At 37.4% G+C, this 17,926-nt stretch overlaps 1 protein-coding gene and 1 non-coding gene across 6 annotated transcripts in view; both read left to right on the top strand.

Moving 5' to 3' along the window:
• Positions 1-1,478: 1,478 nt before the first annotated feature.
• The window catches only part of LOC117338301 (AKT-interacting protein-like), a 38,117-nt gene continuing 21,669 nt past the window's right edge, over positions 1,479-17,926 (top strand). For 3 of the 5 annotated variants that reach the window (XM_033899592.1, XM_033899593.1, XM_033899589.1), the window contains exons 1-3: positions 1,479-1,556; positions 10,601-10,693; positions 15,131-15,324. In XM_033899592.1, the coding sequence (XP_033755483.1) occupies positions 10,676-10,693; positions 15,131-15,324 (212 nt within the window). In that variant the 5' untranslated portion in view covers positions 1,479-1,556; positions 10,601-10,675. Of the gene's footprint in view, positions 1,557-5,705; positions 5,877-6,243; positions 6,571-10,600; positions 10,694-15,130; positions 15,325-17,926 lie in introns of those variants that run through there. The other 2 variants (XM_033899591.1, XM_033899590.1) reach the window with 2 other exon arrangements.
• Positions 2,364-2,435, top strand: Trnas-aga. The gene has a single exon. It is a non-coding gene; the product is annotated as a tRNA-Ser (tRNA).

Here is a 17,926-nt window from a genome sequence, read left to right as displayed (position 1 = left end):
ATGTCGATCATGCCTTATTAGCCGCAGATAGTTTACGATTGAAAATCACTGATATTATCAACACTCAGTAACTGTATAAGTTTATACATGGAAGGATTTCGCCAGTAATATGGTTTTATGTATTTTACTCTTGGATTATGATATTTCCTGCATCTCAAAATAAAAAGATATTCATCTTCTATATCTAAATTGCAGCTCATAGAGTTTTTGGTAAATCACCTCACCAACACCGAGATAAATGAAGAGTTAGCAGAAGCTGTCGTACAGAAAAATGAAGTGGGTCCAGAAAATCTTCATCTCCTAATAATATCGAAAGAGACCATTATGTAAAATTTTCGAAAATTCTATTACTGAGAGGAAAGCTACCAAATGGAAATTAGAAAATGTCGCACCAATCTCCGAGTAGTAAAGAAAACATCCCAATTAGCCAGACTTCTGTGGTCTTCTTGTACTTATATAGAGCAACCCCTTTGTCAGTGTTGACAATTATGGGGACGGGGACGTAGTGGGGTGCACAGTTGCGCCAAAAGAGTTTCAAATTTTTTTTTTTTTTTTTTTTTTTATTTAGATGATCAATGGATCGCAGAGATTTCATGTAATCATGGATATTTTAGTAGAAAAAACGGAAGTAAACATGGTCGCAACCTATCAGTTAAGTGATTAAATAACAAGAAATATCTTTAAAAAAGATAAACGGCATAGTTTTAATGCTGATGGTTATAATGTAAAACTGATAGTGAAATAAATCAATGAACTAAAGCGTTTTAGCACGAATAACAAAATTATATCAGTTTGAATCATTTTTGGTAATAATAGGACTGCATTTGAATCAGGAATATAATTGTATTAATGTGTCATTTGAAAAGATACATCCACTTATTCAGCTTGCATTCAATCTTAACTTTGTTTCGTTTTTAACTGCATATCTGCATTTTGCATTGACCGCTACATTGACCAATCACATACTTCATCTTGACCAGTAACGCCACCTGTCGCGTCATATCCGGGCCAAAAGAATATTAGACGGCTATGCCGAAAAAAGTATACACACTCTTAAAACAATTATAATATTTTATATATTTTTTTGTGACATTCATTTGTTCATGTACTTCCCTGATTTCATCTGTTTATGAAAAATGCTGTAAAAGCCTTGTTTTCAGTTCATATTTATGGAAAAGTTTAATTGATATATAAATTGCTTAAATACTAATTGTGACTGTCTCTTGGGTTAATTTATATCACGGTATTTGCCTTGTCATTGCCATCAACCAGGACTTGCTAAATTATCAAGTATATATTTGAAAAAAAAAAAAAAAAAATTTCACACAAATTAAAATATTAGTCAAGGTATCCGAACCCAATAATTCAAAATGAAAAGTATGAAATATTTCAGAACCAAACATCTCGACGACGCGAAACAGGCAGGTATGCAAATATTTTCCGGATATTATTTTGCGAACGTTTTGCATATTAATATATCCGGAATATCCGGAAGTCAAGAAAAGCTGTACCTGAAAATTTGTCAGTGTGTTCAGTTGTGCGAAAATCTAGCGCAGGTAAGCATATAAAGTTGATACAACTTAAAATAATGAATATATTGTTGATTTTGTCACTTGATATTTACTGTGAATGTCTATATTCAAACTGAAATCGTATCACTCGATCTGCAAGTAAACCTTCGATCGTCTGTTCAGCAGTTCAGTTCCGCACGATTTTTGAACAGGTGTCATGATCAGCAGCTGGGTTTTGGAACCCTACACAGGCGTTTGAAATTATGAGATTTCATATAAAGAACAAATGTGTGACCCTTTATATATGTATATATTTATCTTCACTGCCAAAATTTCAAACACCTGTGAACCCATGGCCTTGCACAGGAATACATTTGTCAAATCTGAATATAAATTCTGAGAAGTTAACCGGTCTCCTGTATATCGTTGACGGAAGTACAATCTGTAAAACCATATATTCGGAACATTTTAATGTTTTGATGAGCAAGGAATTCATAAAGTGTCTACTCAAAAGCAGTTTTCATTGACACTATTAGAACTACTGAAATCACAGACACCTGTACTTGTGCATGTGATGGTGTGGCGAGTGTGTGTACCATAATTTGGGATAATTTCACACCTTGTATCGTAATTGTTTCCTCTTCTTATAACGCAACCACTCTGTCAGAGTTGACAATTACGGATGGGGTGTAGTAGGGGTGCAGAGTGGTGCTAAAAAGAGTTAAAAAGTTTTTTTTTAGTAGTTAAAAGGATAAAAGGGTATTTTGACATCATGTTTGTTTACAAGGTCTTCAAGGTCTGTATATACATTGTATATATGTGTAGCGGAACTGGACTGGGTCGATCATCGGCGACCAGGTAGCTCAGTGGTAGAGTGTCCGTCTAGAGTTTGGAGGGTCCCGGGTTCGAACCCCGGTCTGGCTGCTACATTTTTTCCTTATATTACATATGTGTGTGCCTTGAAGTCCTCTAGTGTGGTGCATTGTACTGAAGCTATTGGGAGGTGGATACATACTAAACAAATTGCAGTTGAGTGCTTATAATTGTCCGAACATGGTTGTATATTTTTCTACATCCTGTTTGAAGATCTAGAGAAGACATGACTTAATTTAGACAAACGGCTGTTAACTAAAATCACAAGGATCTCAATCACTTCACGATGATTTCATTGACAAAACATACCGTTAATTCTTGTGGGAAGTTTATGCATAATAGTTAAATCAATTTTTTAGTACTACTTATAACAGTTTTCAACAGAAACCATATTTATAATATTGGCATTTGTGGCGCCAATCGAAGATGACTATATACTAAGTTTAGCCAGGTAAAACAGTAAAAAGTGTGCTTGTATTTAGTATTATCTAATCGGAAGTTAATCTGGACTGATTTTACTACTGAAATTTTCCATCAAGAAAAATCCTTTAAAACAATTGGGAAAATTCTCCAAAACAGGGGAAATCCTCCAAATTTTGATGAAATATGTAAGAATTGTAGAATTATGAAATAGCTATGAAATGTTGAAGTTTGAAGAATAATCCAAGCAAGACACTGCAGCCCTTAATTTCCCCTAAATTTCATAATGGGTAGTTTTCCCAAAATCCTAGATTAACCCCTGCTAATATAATACTCTACTTATATTGTTGATCTGTTATGTTTGTGTGTATAGTATTGACATCATACATTATACATTAAATATTATTTATTGATTTATTACATGTCTCATCAATCACTCTCTTCACAATAAATCACTAATTACTGATCATTACATTTTATTTCTATGTTTATAATTGATCTGATTAGGTTCCGTGTGTGTGGTTCATCGTATTGGAAATCACAGAGAGTCACATGTCCGATTGGGCTAGTGAAATTTGTATTTGGGCTTGTAAAATTTCAGGCAATATATAGGCCCTGCGACTGACACATGAGTATACGCCATGCAGGCTCTTGTGGTATATGATGCTATATAGCAAAATCCTTAGGTCAGGCAATAATATATCAGAATCGGTCCTCAACTGTGGAGGGGGCGGCGGTGGCCGAGTGGTTAAGGTGTCCCGACACTTTATCACTAACCCTCCACCTCTTGGTTGCGAGTTTGAAACCTACGTGGGGCAGTTGCCAGGTACTGACCATAGGTCGGTGGTTTTTCTCCGGGTACTCCGTCTTTCCTCCACCTCCAAAACCTGGCACATCCTTAAGTGACCCTGGCTGTTAATAGAATTGCTGATAGTATGCTGAATAAAATCATCAAAAGTTTCAATAGCATATAACCTTTGGGTATCTAGGCGAAAGGTGAAGGACCTATATTGGTCCACCAACAAGCTACAATGGCGTTGGCTCTATACTACCCCATACAAATTTCAATACTGATGAAACTACTCTAAACTTATGATGATTTCAATGAGCAAATCCAGCCACTATCACAATCATACCCTGATACATTGTTCCATAAATATACATAGTATCAAGTGCTGTAATCAGGTTTGCTCTCAGGATCATGTGTGCATTTTGTCTCTTATATATATATATAGCTATGATAGGTTAAGAACCTGTTTTAAAACGTTGCTCAATAGTATTGAAATAATATCACAATAGTATTGTCTCAATAGGTAACCAATCACAACTAGCAGTATTATTTGTAGGATTTTGGACCAGTGAGTTCCTCTGTTTTTCAAAATCAAGGAGTTCCAAACAAAATCAGCAAGTCCCAGGTCAAATGTGTGCGTCCATCAATATAGCGTACGCATGTCGCTACATAATTTTGTTGGTGTTTACCAGGTTGGTGTTTTCACATCATCATCATTTAAGGTCTGGTAAATTAAATAATTCAAACTGGACTAATATATTTGATTACAGTATAGGGTTTTTCCCCAATAGTAAAAAGTGTGATTGCAATAATGAAAAATTCCCACTATTAGGGCAGTGGTGGCCGAGTGGTTAAGGTGTCCCAACACTTTATCAGTAGCCCTACACCTCTGGGTTGCGAGTTTGAAACCTACATGGGGCAGTTGCCAGGTACTGACTGTAGGTTGGTGGTTGTTCTCCGGGTACTCCGGCTTTCCTCCACCTCCAAAACCTGGCGCGTCCTTAAATGACACTGGCTGTTAATAGGACGTGAAACAAAATAAACTAAATAAACCAAACCGCTATTGTCAGGCCTATATAATATATAATATAGTGATCATGACCTTTCATTGAATGGTAACAATGTTTGTGTGGCACAGTGGTAATTACACACTAATTGCCTTACACCTAGGCGTCCAGGGTTTGATTCCCAGATCGGACTTGAAATAGTATAGGGGTGACCTCCTTGACCACGTGGTGATCATGAAATTTAAGCATGTAGTTGAAGACATGATGGATTGATTTGTGCCACATTATGCACATTTATGCGGTGTGACTCCTGTGTGGTGATCTTACAGTCTATTATCCTAACGGACACCTGTGTACACTAAAAGGTCTCTTCCTACCGATTCCCGTGTCTAAGTAGACATGATAAGTAATTGTAAGTATGCTACTCTGTCACCTCAAGGGTTGTTTATGCTCCTGACGAGATCACAGAACAAGTGATTAACAATGTACTTACAATTTGTTCTTGGTTTAAAAACTAAATGAAAATTTAAAAAACATATGAACACAAAAAGACAACTTCATATTTTAATTTTACTCCAATTTTCTTTCCCTCAAGTGACTCTTCAACTGTTGAATAAGAATGAAAATAAAAAATGATATGATTGTTACTGAAATTTTTTTGGGAAAAATAGGACGTTGGGCTAGGGGGCTTAGTTATGAATGCGTACCTATATTCCTGGCAGTTTGGCAAAAAAAGCAGGGGGGGGGGGGGGGGGGGGGGAGGGGGGAGGAGGGGCAAATACTTTACTGGTTACTGATTTATGTGTGACAATTCTTGATCTTGTTTTCAAACCATGACTGGTTGTGATATGTCTACAATGTCTACATATAGTAATTTAAGAAAATGTTTTTATTTTGATTTAGTTAAAATGACATGATATACATAATTACTGTAGTGATGGATATATGTCGATTCATACGATGAGGGGATGTCTTCAAATGTAAATAGTGTGTATCATATATCGGTCAGGTCACTCGGGTACAGGTAGGTATATATAAGTTTACTGTTTACATGAGTAATGTAACCTATACCAGTAAACCTACCCAGCTACTGTAGTATACAGATCGCTGCTGTACTCAGATCGTCAGGAGGATAGCAAACCTGGAATGTAGAAGCAAATTATAGATAGAAGGCCAAGGGTCTTGACCATTTGGGAAACGATCGGGAGTATATTTAAAAATTTGAACATTTGTTAGAAGTTTTCTTAGAAATTGAGGTACTTTATCCCAGCAGCTGTAAGTATTAAAAAGACTTATGTATTTATTTAAATATACGGGAGGTGGGAGATCCAACGTCCGTTTTAAAATTTCGGTATGGTTCTGTGTTACCCAGTATTTATTTTAAGTTGTTTTATTACAAACATTTACATATGTAGCTGTGAATAAGTGCTATAATTATTTCACCTACGAAAGTGGAGGAGGATGGTGTACAGGTATACATGTAGATATATATGCGCCTGGTGAAGAAGGCTTTGAAGTTTGAATTCTTACCTGTTAACAAACAGGCGTTTGATGTTAATATACTTGATGGTTGAGTTGATCGACAAATGATTGACTTCGTGATAAAGTGGCCATCCGACACAGATGTCCTCGGGCTCATTACAGACTGGACGAAATGTCACTTGGACAATAGGGCCTAACTAGAGTGACCAGGACTGACCAAACGTTCTAAACGTGTTGACTGTGCTTTTATAGGGATGTTAATGTATAAATATTGAGAACCATTGTCTGGTCATTTATTACATAATGTGTTGTGTAAGGGGAGACAACCATGCAGACACAACAGTGTATGTATTGTGTGATATCTGAAAGCTTTATGCAGACAGATCTAGAGAACTACTGTTGTATTGATCGATCAGACTGAAAAAAATCCTATTGAATTCATATTTAGATACTGGATTAATGGTGAAACTTTTACACTAAATTTAAGGTAAGGCATATTTTTTCTTCTAATTATAGAATTTCAATGTACTGTACAAAAGTATAGACTGTGCAGATTACAGTGCTTTTAACTACTTTAATTTTCTAACCCTGTATATATATAGCCCTGTGTGTCTGACCATATACAGTAACAGTACAACAATACTTTTGTCTGTATAATGATATGTTATATGATTCTGTGTGTGTGTATATATATATATATAAGTATACCTATGCTACTAAACAACAAATGTGGTTTTATGTTACAGTACACGTGGTTACATAAAAATGACATATTTATGGTAATCCTATGTATGTAATTGTTGGACTGTAAAAGACATGCATTATATTAGACGGTGTCAGAACTGGCCATATCCCAGCATGCATTAAATCTTCATTTCTATTATCGTAGTATACGTAATAATGATAATATAATTCATCACAAAATGGTCCTGTGAAATTCACAGTGTTGAAGACTGTAAAAACTTTTGACAAGGAAGATTAAGGGTTAAATTGTAATTGTAGTTGGTTTTTAGGTTGAAAACTGAAAAGAAAGGAAGTAATATAAAACGTATTGCTTGTAGGTGTTATCTTCTACTAACTTCCACGGAGGAAAAGCTCCCTTTAAATCTCGGAGCTCAAGGTCATATGACTCAAGCTTTTATCAGGGAAAACTTTGCTTCATGTCTCTAGCTAAACCTGCTCCTGTCAAGTGAAATGAGACTCTCTTTGAGGTATGTCTGATTTCAAGCGAGGGGCCAGGGCGAGCTTGTATATATTAAAATTTCAGCTGGGCATTTCTTTACAAAAATTTGGGCTTTTAGCTGTATTCAAATCCTTTGGGACACTATGTTATATATATCGATAAGTAGATAGTTTGTTGTCCTTTAAACAACGTCTCAATAACTAATCATATATATAAGGGCCTAGAGCCATCATATTAAACCAGAAGATTCATGGGTTGAAGTCAAATTTTGCAAAAAAGGAGTAGTCAGAAAATCTAAGTACATCTATACATATACACCCCATACCCCTCCCATTTGGTATTTATAATTTTTATAGGTCTTTGAATAAATGAGAATTTTGAGTGTTAGAAATATTTGGATTTTTTTCTGATTTTACTTATTTTGGATTTAATTGTTGGACATCAAATCTGTTTAGACTACTTATTGAAATTCAAATCAGGTCCTAAAAATATCTCATTTTACTATAATGATAAAAGGAATTGATTTGGTAATGAGATTTTATATCTTAAAGTATCTTGAATTTTAGAACTGGTTATACTTATATATATAAGTATACATATTTAGTGATGGATACCACTAGGGGACTGCACAATAAGTGATTGCGCTTACTAGTTACATAATGATTGACATTGGTAAATATTTGTGATCAAATAATGAAGATTGACAGGGGGGAAAAATGTTTGATCAGAAGTACCTGTGGTATTCAAAAATCTGAAAATAGCAATAAATATTTCACGCTTACCTATAGTATAGAATTAAATTGGTTTAGGTAATTACATAGTGAATGATATATATCGTATATAGAGGTATATAAATGGCTCTGTGTTGACACACTTCTAGGGAGCCAGTGTAGACAAGAGATTATCTATGGTCTTTGTTGGAACTGGTTGAGGTGTATTATCTATAAATGCTTTAAATCCATGATCACAGGTGAAAATTACTTCTGTTTGTATTGTACAATACTATACCTTCCCACCTGGGGCGGTTAAGTGATTTTGCCCAATAGGAAACTATAATGTTGTTTTGAACTTAGAATTACCGAAAAATTTATCAAAAGAGAACGAATACTGACGAAATTTATCAAAAGAGAAAAATACGCTTCACGGTGCGTGTGACTTAAACATATGTTTATGTTTGTGTTGAACTGCAAGTGTTCATTTAATGCTAGAAAAATGAAAGAAGGTTTTGTATATAAGATTTGAGGGTCTTTATTCCAATATTGTATAGATATTGTGATAGTGTTGTACATGTATGTATACAAGGTTTGATGTCATATAAATTCCTATCTTCTATACTGACATTGTGAGTTAATGTTATGCTTGGCAAACCTTAACATCTATGGATTGAGATTAAATGGATGGATGGTATACGTATAAAGAGAGGAATTTAAATTGGACTGATTTGTTAGTCAGGAGTGTTAAATCTTAAATCCTGCACCATATTGCTTTGTAATCGATGGATTTATTCGTGAAGAGTTTCAGTAACAAATATACCAGCAACAGACGGATTGATTCAGCAGTAGTATAAGTCTCGTACGTACCAAGACTTTGTAATCGATGGATAAATTCGTGAAGAGTTTCAGTAACATACTATGACTTCACAGCTGACGGATTGATTCATCAGGATCGGAGTATATTAGCCTCGTGCCGTGACTTTGTAAGTGATGGATTCGTGTGTAGTTTCAGTACCGTACAATGACTTTGTTGATAGATTAAAATAGTGAGGAGTTTTTAAGTCCCGTAACATGACTGTGTAGTTGATGGGTTGAGTTGTGAGGAGTTTAAGTCTCGTGCCATGACTTTGTAGTCAATAAATTATTTCCTGAGGAGTTTTAAGTACCATACCATGACTTTTTAGTCAATTGATAATTTAGTGAGGAGTTTTTAAGTCCCGTAACATGACTTTGTAGCCGATGGGTTGAGTTGTGAGGAGTTTAAGTTTTGTGCCATGAGCCCATGACTTTGTAGTCGATCAATTATTTCGTGAGTAGTTTTAAAGTCCATGTACCATAACTTTGTAGCCGACAGGTTGAGAGGAGTTTTAAGTCTGTGCCATGGCTTTGTAGTCGATGGGTTAACATTGAGTTGGGAGAAATTTAAGTCCTATACGTATACCATGACTTTTTAGTCAATCAATTATTTCATGAGGAGTTTTAAGTCCTGTGCCATGACTTTGTAGCGGGTGGGATTATGATACTTCGACATCAACACCTAACATGGACATGTGGCAGTGCTAATTGGCCTGTCACTTCTATAAGTCTTATGTTTTTCCTGGGGACTCCCCAATTAAATGTATATAATGGTGAAATGCTCACTCTGAAGAGGAGGAAATGTACTACAGAGAAACTGACGTGAAGTATTTCACTGTGTGATCTCATGATCTGTGTATTATATATAAGGATTTTGTTTTATACTTGTCTTCATTATAAAGTTTACTACTGTAGTAAGTCAAGTTTGTTTTAATGCAATGTTAGATATAATACAGTGAAACCTGACTTAACCGACACTGTGGTACTGTGTCAGTGTGTTGGATATGACAGTGTGTCAGTTAAGGAAGTGTCGGCGATGACAATGGAGCATGACATCGTTCTGGTGGATATATAATATATGGTCGAATGTTACAGCTGCAGGATTTTGTTAAAGTCAGTCGTCAGTAGAGTCGAGTTTCACTGTTCTTCAATAGTGAATTATATACTTTTAGCTATAATAGCTTCGACTGCCACTCTGAAGGTAATTACAGTGAAACCTGACTTAACCGACACTGTATTGGACTGAGTCAGTGTGTCGGTAAAGTCAGTATCAGCAATTACAGTGAAACCTGATCATGACTTATAACCGACACTTCATAGGCTGAGACTGAGTCAGTGTGTCGATATAGTCAGTATTGGCAATTATAGTGAAACCTGACTTTACCTACACAGTATGGTATGGGGTCAATGTGTCGGATATGACAGTGTGTCGGTAAAGACAGTATTCACAATTACAGTAAAACCTGACTTAACCAACACTGTACAGGAACCGAGTCATTGTGTCGGATAAGACAGTGTGTCCGTATAGTCAGTATCGACGATGACATTGGAGCATGTCACGAATCAGGTAGAAATAGTCGGATGATACAGGATATTGTTAAAGACAGTGGTTGGTAAAGTCAGGTTTAACTGTTGAATATAAAGTACCCAGTACCAGGGACATTGTTACTGCATATATACGAGTTTATACAAGTTAATGCTGTATCAGATTACTGATAGCCATGACAATCATTCTTACGGCTCATGACCTTGTGTTACTTTTACAGGTGTGATGATGTAGTGTCCGACCATCTGGTGTACGTGTCGACTATGTAGTACATGAGGGACACCTTCCAGCTGTTATGTCACAGAGTGCTCAGGTAAGTCATCCTCATTATCATGACTGACGTATACATATGACATCATAGACATTCTTTCTTTGTGGGAATTTAGTTGTGTCATGAGACACCATGGATTTAGAGGAAAAGATTGAGAATACAATATTGATTAGATATGTTTCGACTTTCATAAATTCTCATTGGCTAAAATATGGTCGCATGCAGACTTTCATAAATTCTCATTGGCTAAAATATGGTCACATGCAGATGGAGGCCAATATTTGGATGTTTAATTTTTATTCTCAGATACATCATGCTAATGTGATGTTACATGATGTTACAAAGCTCCAATGTAATGCCAACCTGCAAGTTTCATATCTAATATGAAAAAATCAGGACCTTTGCTTCGGTCAATAATGTGTTATATTAACCTGGTAGAATCAAATATTGACTGAGGGAACACCCAATTGACCTCATAAAAGGTCCATAATTGTTAATGGTTGGAGAAATCGAGTTATAGTGGATTGTATTCCATCATCATATTTATCCTGCAGTAAGTCGATTGCATGTGGCTATATAATCATAACTTCTGGCTCAAAGTCAGGGTTAGGAAGGCTCTTGTATCTGATGGCTGCTGATATTGTCATTGAAGCTGGTTGTAAATCTGCTTGAGAATTATGATTGATGTAACATAATGATTGATGTTAGACTTTATATATATGAGCTTTTGTGTTGATGTATGAAGCTTGATCCTCTGAACTGAAGCTTTAAGGAGATCAACCTGACCTGTATTATATATCGTGTGGAAACACTGCTACATACATATGTATGTAGACATAATAGTGTGATAGAGGATGACTGGTTTGGGCTAGGTCTGGACAAACAAGAAATATCTTTAAAAAAGATAAATGGCATAGTTTTATTGCTGATGGTTATAATGTAAAACTGCTGGTGAAATGAATTAACGAACTAATGGGTTAACGGACAACAAAATTATATCAGTTTGAATCATTTTTGGTGATAATAAGAATCAGGAATATAATTATATTAATGTGTCATTTGAAAAGATACAGCCAGTACTTATTTATCTTGCATTCAATCTCAATTTTGTTTCATTTTCAACTGCATATCTGCATTTTGCATTTACCACTACATTGACCAATCACATACTTCATCTTGACCAGTAACGCCACCTGTCGCGTCATATCCAGAACCTAAAGAATATTATACGGCTATGCCGAAAAATAGGTTTTAAATAGTCATAGGGGTGTCGCACTATGGACCAGGGTTGGAATCTGAGTATAGGGGACCATCGCCAGTACACTGAGATGATAGGGTGGTGGGTTGGGCTTATTTCTTAATTGGACCTGTTGTCAGAATGAAAATTAATTTGTGATGGATTCAAGACAATGGGTTTGGTTAAACCCCCTTTGAACTCAGGGCATAGTAATATAACTCAGACTTCGGTGTAATAAATATTCATTCAACAATTATTTAATCAAGCCCCTGTGATAACAGTCACCGTATAGTGCATGGGTTGTGGGGTGGGTGACTAGGAGGTTGACTGGGGTTGTTTGGATGGGTCTGGACATGATGTGGCACTGTGGAGTCGGAATCAAGCCCCTGTGATCATGAAGTCACTGTTTAGCATAGGTAAGAGATTGGGCAACTAGGAGGTTGACTGGTGTTGTTGGGCAAGGGCTGGGCAAATAATATGTTTTAGATAGTCACAGGGGTGTGGCACTATGGAGTTGAAATCAAACCCCTGTGATCACACAGTCAATGTATATAGTGCATGGGTAGAGGGTGGGTGGCTAGGAGGTTGACTGGAGTGACGGGAAGTAACAGAGAGAGATTGGACTTGAGAGAGAGAGACGTGATCAATGGAGTTATACTAGACACGTTCAGCAGGAAGTATCACAACAGTAATTAACTGACAGTGTCTGGGAGGACAATGTCTGGGGGGACATGTACATAGACCAGACTGATGGATGGAGAATGCCATGATTCTAAAATTACATTTAACTTGTCGTGTATCGATCTGGAGAGACCAAAGTTGTCATATATTGGACAGGTTTTCATATATATTAGGCAGGGAGTTGTGGTATTGTGGGACTGATGAAGGTCTGTTACATACAGGCATCATATATATTATTGTTTTTGTGATGATTTTTGTCATTCACTCCGAACTTTTATAGCTTAAAGCTTGTCTAAGGTATGATAATGAGAAATGGTGTAGGAGGGGACTGTAGTTATTCCTGTTAGGTGAGAGGTATGTGTAATTAGAACGAGACACCGATAAGATTGATGGCTCTGACAGAATCTCGTTATACCTGTACAGGCCAGGTAATAGATACTGGTAATGTGTTATTGAACTGAACCGTATCAAACACTTTAGTTACCTGTAGTACTCAGGTGGCTTTCTGTACAAATGACAAGACAAACCAAAAATGGCTAATTTATTATATAATGTCGTGTAGCGTTTGTTTTGCATTAACTTTTCCCTTATTCATTATTCACTTGTCACAGCCTGGGGTCATGATATCTATTGTGCCAGTATACACACTTAGCATGCTGGGATGAAGGGGTTAAAAATTTCTCCAGCAGATGACCTTGACCTTCCACGTTCACAGGGATCAATTAATTAGCCTGATAATACCATAACTATTACAGACTAGTGTTAGTCTCTGAACTCCAAAAAAAATAAGTATGTGACATTGATAATCTATATATTTTAATCATTGTATAATTTAACAATAACGGACAGCATAATTGATAGCTTTTAATAGCTTTTAATCGTAATTAGTGTCTCATAAGCCAATAATGGCTGGATGTCAATATGTATTTTATTGTTCTTATGTACATTTTTTAATCAAGTATTGTATTGACATGTGACACTCAAATAAAATAAAACTTGAACTTGAACTTGAATTAATATTGTATGTTAAAGTCTTCACCCATCCATAACCATCTTCTTCTCAAGAACAAGTTGCATATATATGACCAACAGCATGCTTGTGTGATTGACTAACAGGCGTGTTCAAATGAATGACCTTGACCTACTTTCAAGGTCACTGAAGTCAATATGTTTTTATATCTTTTTTTTTATGAATAAGCAATGCAAGAGAATTAGAGCCGTGATGTTGGGCCATTATATGTTAGTATGCTGGGATATAGGACTACACAAATTAATGAATATCCTACACACTTGGCTTGCTACCATTTTTGTAATGAAATGGTATTCTTCAAAGCATCTATATATATATAAATGACCTTGATCAACTTTATCGTGATAAGCAGACAGATAGCTCTCTTTATTATTTATAAGATCATTGGTTACCAATTGAAATTGTTGTTCACATGGAAAAATATGCCATCAATATTCCATTGGGTTTAATTTTGCGATTTTGATAGGTAAACTAAATGCGTGGGGGTCACTTCTGTGAATTTTTCTTTAGCCTTTGTTCTATAAATACCACATACTGTAAACGGACATATTTTAGCGGTAATCTTATTTTAGCGGTTTTTGCACCAGAAGCATTCTGCTTACTTGTGATTGCACTAGCTGTAGTTTATTTACATTGATTTTTATGGCAATCATTGTTGATGCCAAAAAAATAATTCATCATTCCCCTAATCAGTTTTAATTTGGTTTAATTTTGTGCTTAAATTTAATGTGTCAAATTAAGTACTTTTGTTGTACATCATAAAATGATATGCTTGGAACTTGGAAGAAATTTTTGTGGCTGAATAGCAATTGGGAATTTAGCATAAATTCCATCCTTTTGTAAAATTCCATGAATGCTTTTGTTGTACATGTTGATTGTTAATGTTGTTTTACCTTACGTAACATTATATTGACAGGCGACATCGAGTACCCCCACCAGACCAATGGTAAATTGTTAATGTTGTTTTACCTTATGTAACATTTATAACGACAGGCGACATCGAGTACCCCCACCAGACCAATGGTAAATTGTTAATGTTGTTTTACCTTATGTAACATTTACAATGACAGGCGACATCGAGTACCCCCACCAGACCAATGGTAAATTGTTAATGTTGTTTTACCTTATGTAACATTTATAACGACAGGCGACATCGAGTACCCCCACCAGACCAATGGTAAATTGTTAATGTTGTTTTACCTTGCGTAACATTTATAACGACAGGCGACATCGAGTACCTCCACCAGACCAATGGTAAATTGTTAATGTTGTTTTACCTTATGTAACATTTATAACGACAGGCGACATCGAGTACCCCTATCAGACCAATGGTAAATTGTCAATGTTGTTTTACCTTGCGTAACATTTATAACGACAGGCGACATCGAGTACCCCCACCAGACCAATGGTAAATTGTTAATGTTGTTTTACCTTGCGTAACATTATATTGACAGGCGACATTGAGTACCCCCACCAGACCAATGGTAAATTGTTAATGTTGTTTTACCTTACGTAACATTTATAACGACAGGCGACATCGAGTACCCCCACCAGACCAATGGTAAAAGAATCCAGTAAGGAGGCCAGAAAACAGCTTCCGTCCATCCCCGATACACAGACTCAGGCCGCCATGGCAGCCCGCCCCAAACAGCACGGCTCCATTGTCAAGGCAAACACCAACAGCTATGGACCATTCATGCTGGAGTACTCCCTTATGGCAGAATAGTGAGTATACAGTACCAGTCATAGTCCCTCCCAGCTAGAGTCGTCCTTCTGTTAGAGTATTGTGTATACAGTACCAGTCAAAGTCCCTCCCAGCTAGAGTCGTCCTTCTGTTAGAGTATTGTGTATACAGTACCAGTCAAAGTCCCTCCCAGTAGAGTATTGTGTATACAGTACCAGTCAAAGTCCCTCTAGCTAGAGTCGCCCTCCTGGTAGAGTATTGTGTAAACAGTACCAGTCAAAGTCCCTCCCAGCTAGTCGTCCCCCTGTTAAAGTATTGTGTATACAGTACCAGTCAAAGTCCCTCCCAGCTAGAGTCGCCCTCCTGGTAGAGTATTGTGTAAACAGTACCAGTCAAAGTCCCTCCCAGCTAGTCGTCCCCCTGTTAAAGTATTGTGTATACAGTACCAGTCAAAGTCCCTCCCAGCTAGAGTCGCCCTCCTGGTAGAATGTGTGTATACAGTACCAGTCAAAGTCCCTACCAGCTAGAGTCGCCCTCCTGGTAGAGTATTGTGTAAACAGTACCAGTCAAAGTCCCTCCCAGCTAGTCGTCCCCCTGTTAAAGTATTGTGTATACAGTACCAGTCAAAGTCCCTCCCAGCTAGAGTCGCCCTCCTGGTAGAATGTGTGTATACAGTACCAGTCAAAGTCCCTTCCAGCTAGAGTCGTCCCCCTGGTAGAGTATTGTGTATACAGTACCAGTCAAAGTCCCTCCCAGCTAGAGTCGTCCTTCTGTTAGAGTATTGTGTATACAGTACCAGTCAAAGTCCCTCCCAGTAGAGTATTGTGTAAACAGTACCAGTCAAAGTCCCTCCCAGCTAGTCGTCCCCCTGTTAAAGTATTGTGTATACAGTACCAGTCAAAGTCCCTCCCAGCTAGAGTTGACCTTCTGTTAGAGTATTGTGTATACAGTACCAGTCAAAGTCCCTCCCAGTAGAGTATTGTGTAAACAGTACCAGTCAAAGTCCCTCCCAGCTAGTCGTCCCCCTGTTAAAGTATTGTGTATACAGTACCAGTCAAAGTCCCTCCCAGCTAGAGTCACCCTCCTGGTAGAATGTGTGTATACAGTACCAGTCATAGTCCCTCCCAGCTAGAGTCGCCCTCCTGGTAGAATGTGTGTATACAGTACCAGTCAAAGTCCCTCCCAGCTAGAGTCGTCCTCCTGGTAGAGTATTGTGTATACAGTACCAGTCAAAGTCCCTCCCAGCTAGAGTCGCCCTCCTGTTAAAGTATTGTGTATACAGTACCAGTCAAAGTCCCTCTAGCTAGAGTCGTCCCCCTGGTAGAATGTGTGTATACAGTACCAGTCACGGTCCCTCCCAGCTAGAGTCGTCCCCCTGTTAAAGTATTGTGTATACAGTACCAGTCAAAGTCCCTCTAGCTAGAGTCGTCCTTCTGTTAGAGTATTGTGTATACAGTACCAGTCACGGTCCCTCTAGCTAGAGTCGCCCTCCTGATAGAATGTGTGTATACAGTACCAGTCAAAGTCCCTCCCAGCTAGAGTCGCCCTCCTGGTAGAGTATTGTGTATACAGTACCAGTCACGGTCCCTTCCAGCTAGAGTCGCCCTCCTGGTAGAGTATTGTGTATACAGTACCAGTCACGGTCCCTCTAGCTAGAGTCGCCCTCCTGGTAGAGTATTGTGTATACAGTACCAGTCAAAGTCCCTCCCAGCTAGAGTCGTCCTTCTGTTCGAGTATTGTGTATACAGTACCAGTCACGGTCCCTCTAGCTAGAGTCGCCCTCCTGGTAGAGTATTGTGTATACAGTACCAGTCACGGTCCCTCTAGCTAGAGTCGCCCTCCTGGTAGAGTATTGTGTATACAGTACCAGTCACGGTCCCTCTAGCTAGAGTCGCCCTCCTGGTAGAGTATTGTGTATACAGTACCAGTCAAAGTCCCTCTAGCTAGAGTCGTCCTCCTGGTAGAGTATTGTGTATACAGTACCAGTCAAAGTCCCTCCCAGCTAGAGTCACCCTCCTGGTAGAATGTGTGTATACAGTACCAGTCAAAGTCCCTCCCAGCTTTAGTCACCCTTCTGGTCTGATTCCAACTCACTAAACTGTCGTGTACATATATAATATAAAGTATATTAGAGGTAGATGTGGCCAAAATAAAAATATAGTTGGTTTGGTGTAACCTGCCCGACCCAGAAAAAATGTGCCAACTCAAAAAATTTTGTTTTGAGAAAAAAACATTGTTTTTTAATGATTTGACCATTCTAGATATTTATGTCCAGAAGTTGCTGTGCAGGTTTGAAACTATGTCTCCTAATTTAAACCCAAATAAGGTTGGTGTGTGTTCTTTTGTTTAAGAACACAAAACTAAATAATGATTTCCATATTCTGGTTTGCTTTCCTATTAAAGGTTGAAAATCTGTTTTCAGAACTGAATAAAAAAAATTTCAGCCCTATCTACCTACCCATACGTAAGACTCCCTTGTCAGGTTACAGCAAACCAAGATATTTTTAAGTGTGGCCTGATAGGAAAATTAAACAATATGAAACTGTTGCAACGAGAGATACCTTGTAATCTGTTTAATGTCATAATATCAGAAATATTGTGTTATTTTTCCATAATTATGTCTTATAAAGAATTACAGAAAAG

The sequence above is a fragment of the Pecten maximus genome, chromosome 11, assembly GCF_902652985.1.
Source record: "Pecten maximus chromosome 11, xPecMax1.1, whole genome shotgun sequence".
NCBI lineage: Eukaryota > Metazoa > Mollusca > Bivalvia > Pectinida > Pectinidae > Pecten > Pecten maximus.
The sequence above is the reverse complement of the archived record's forward strand: the minus strand, read 5'-3'. Positions and strand labels throughout refer to the sequence as shown.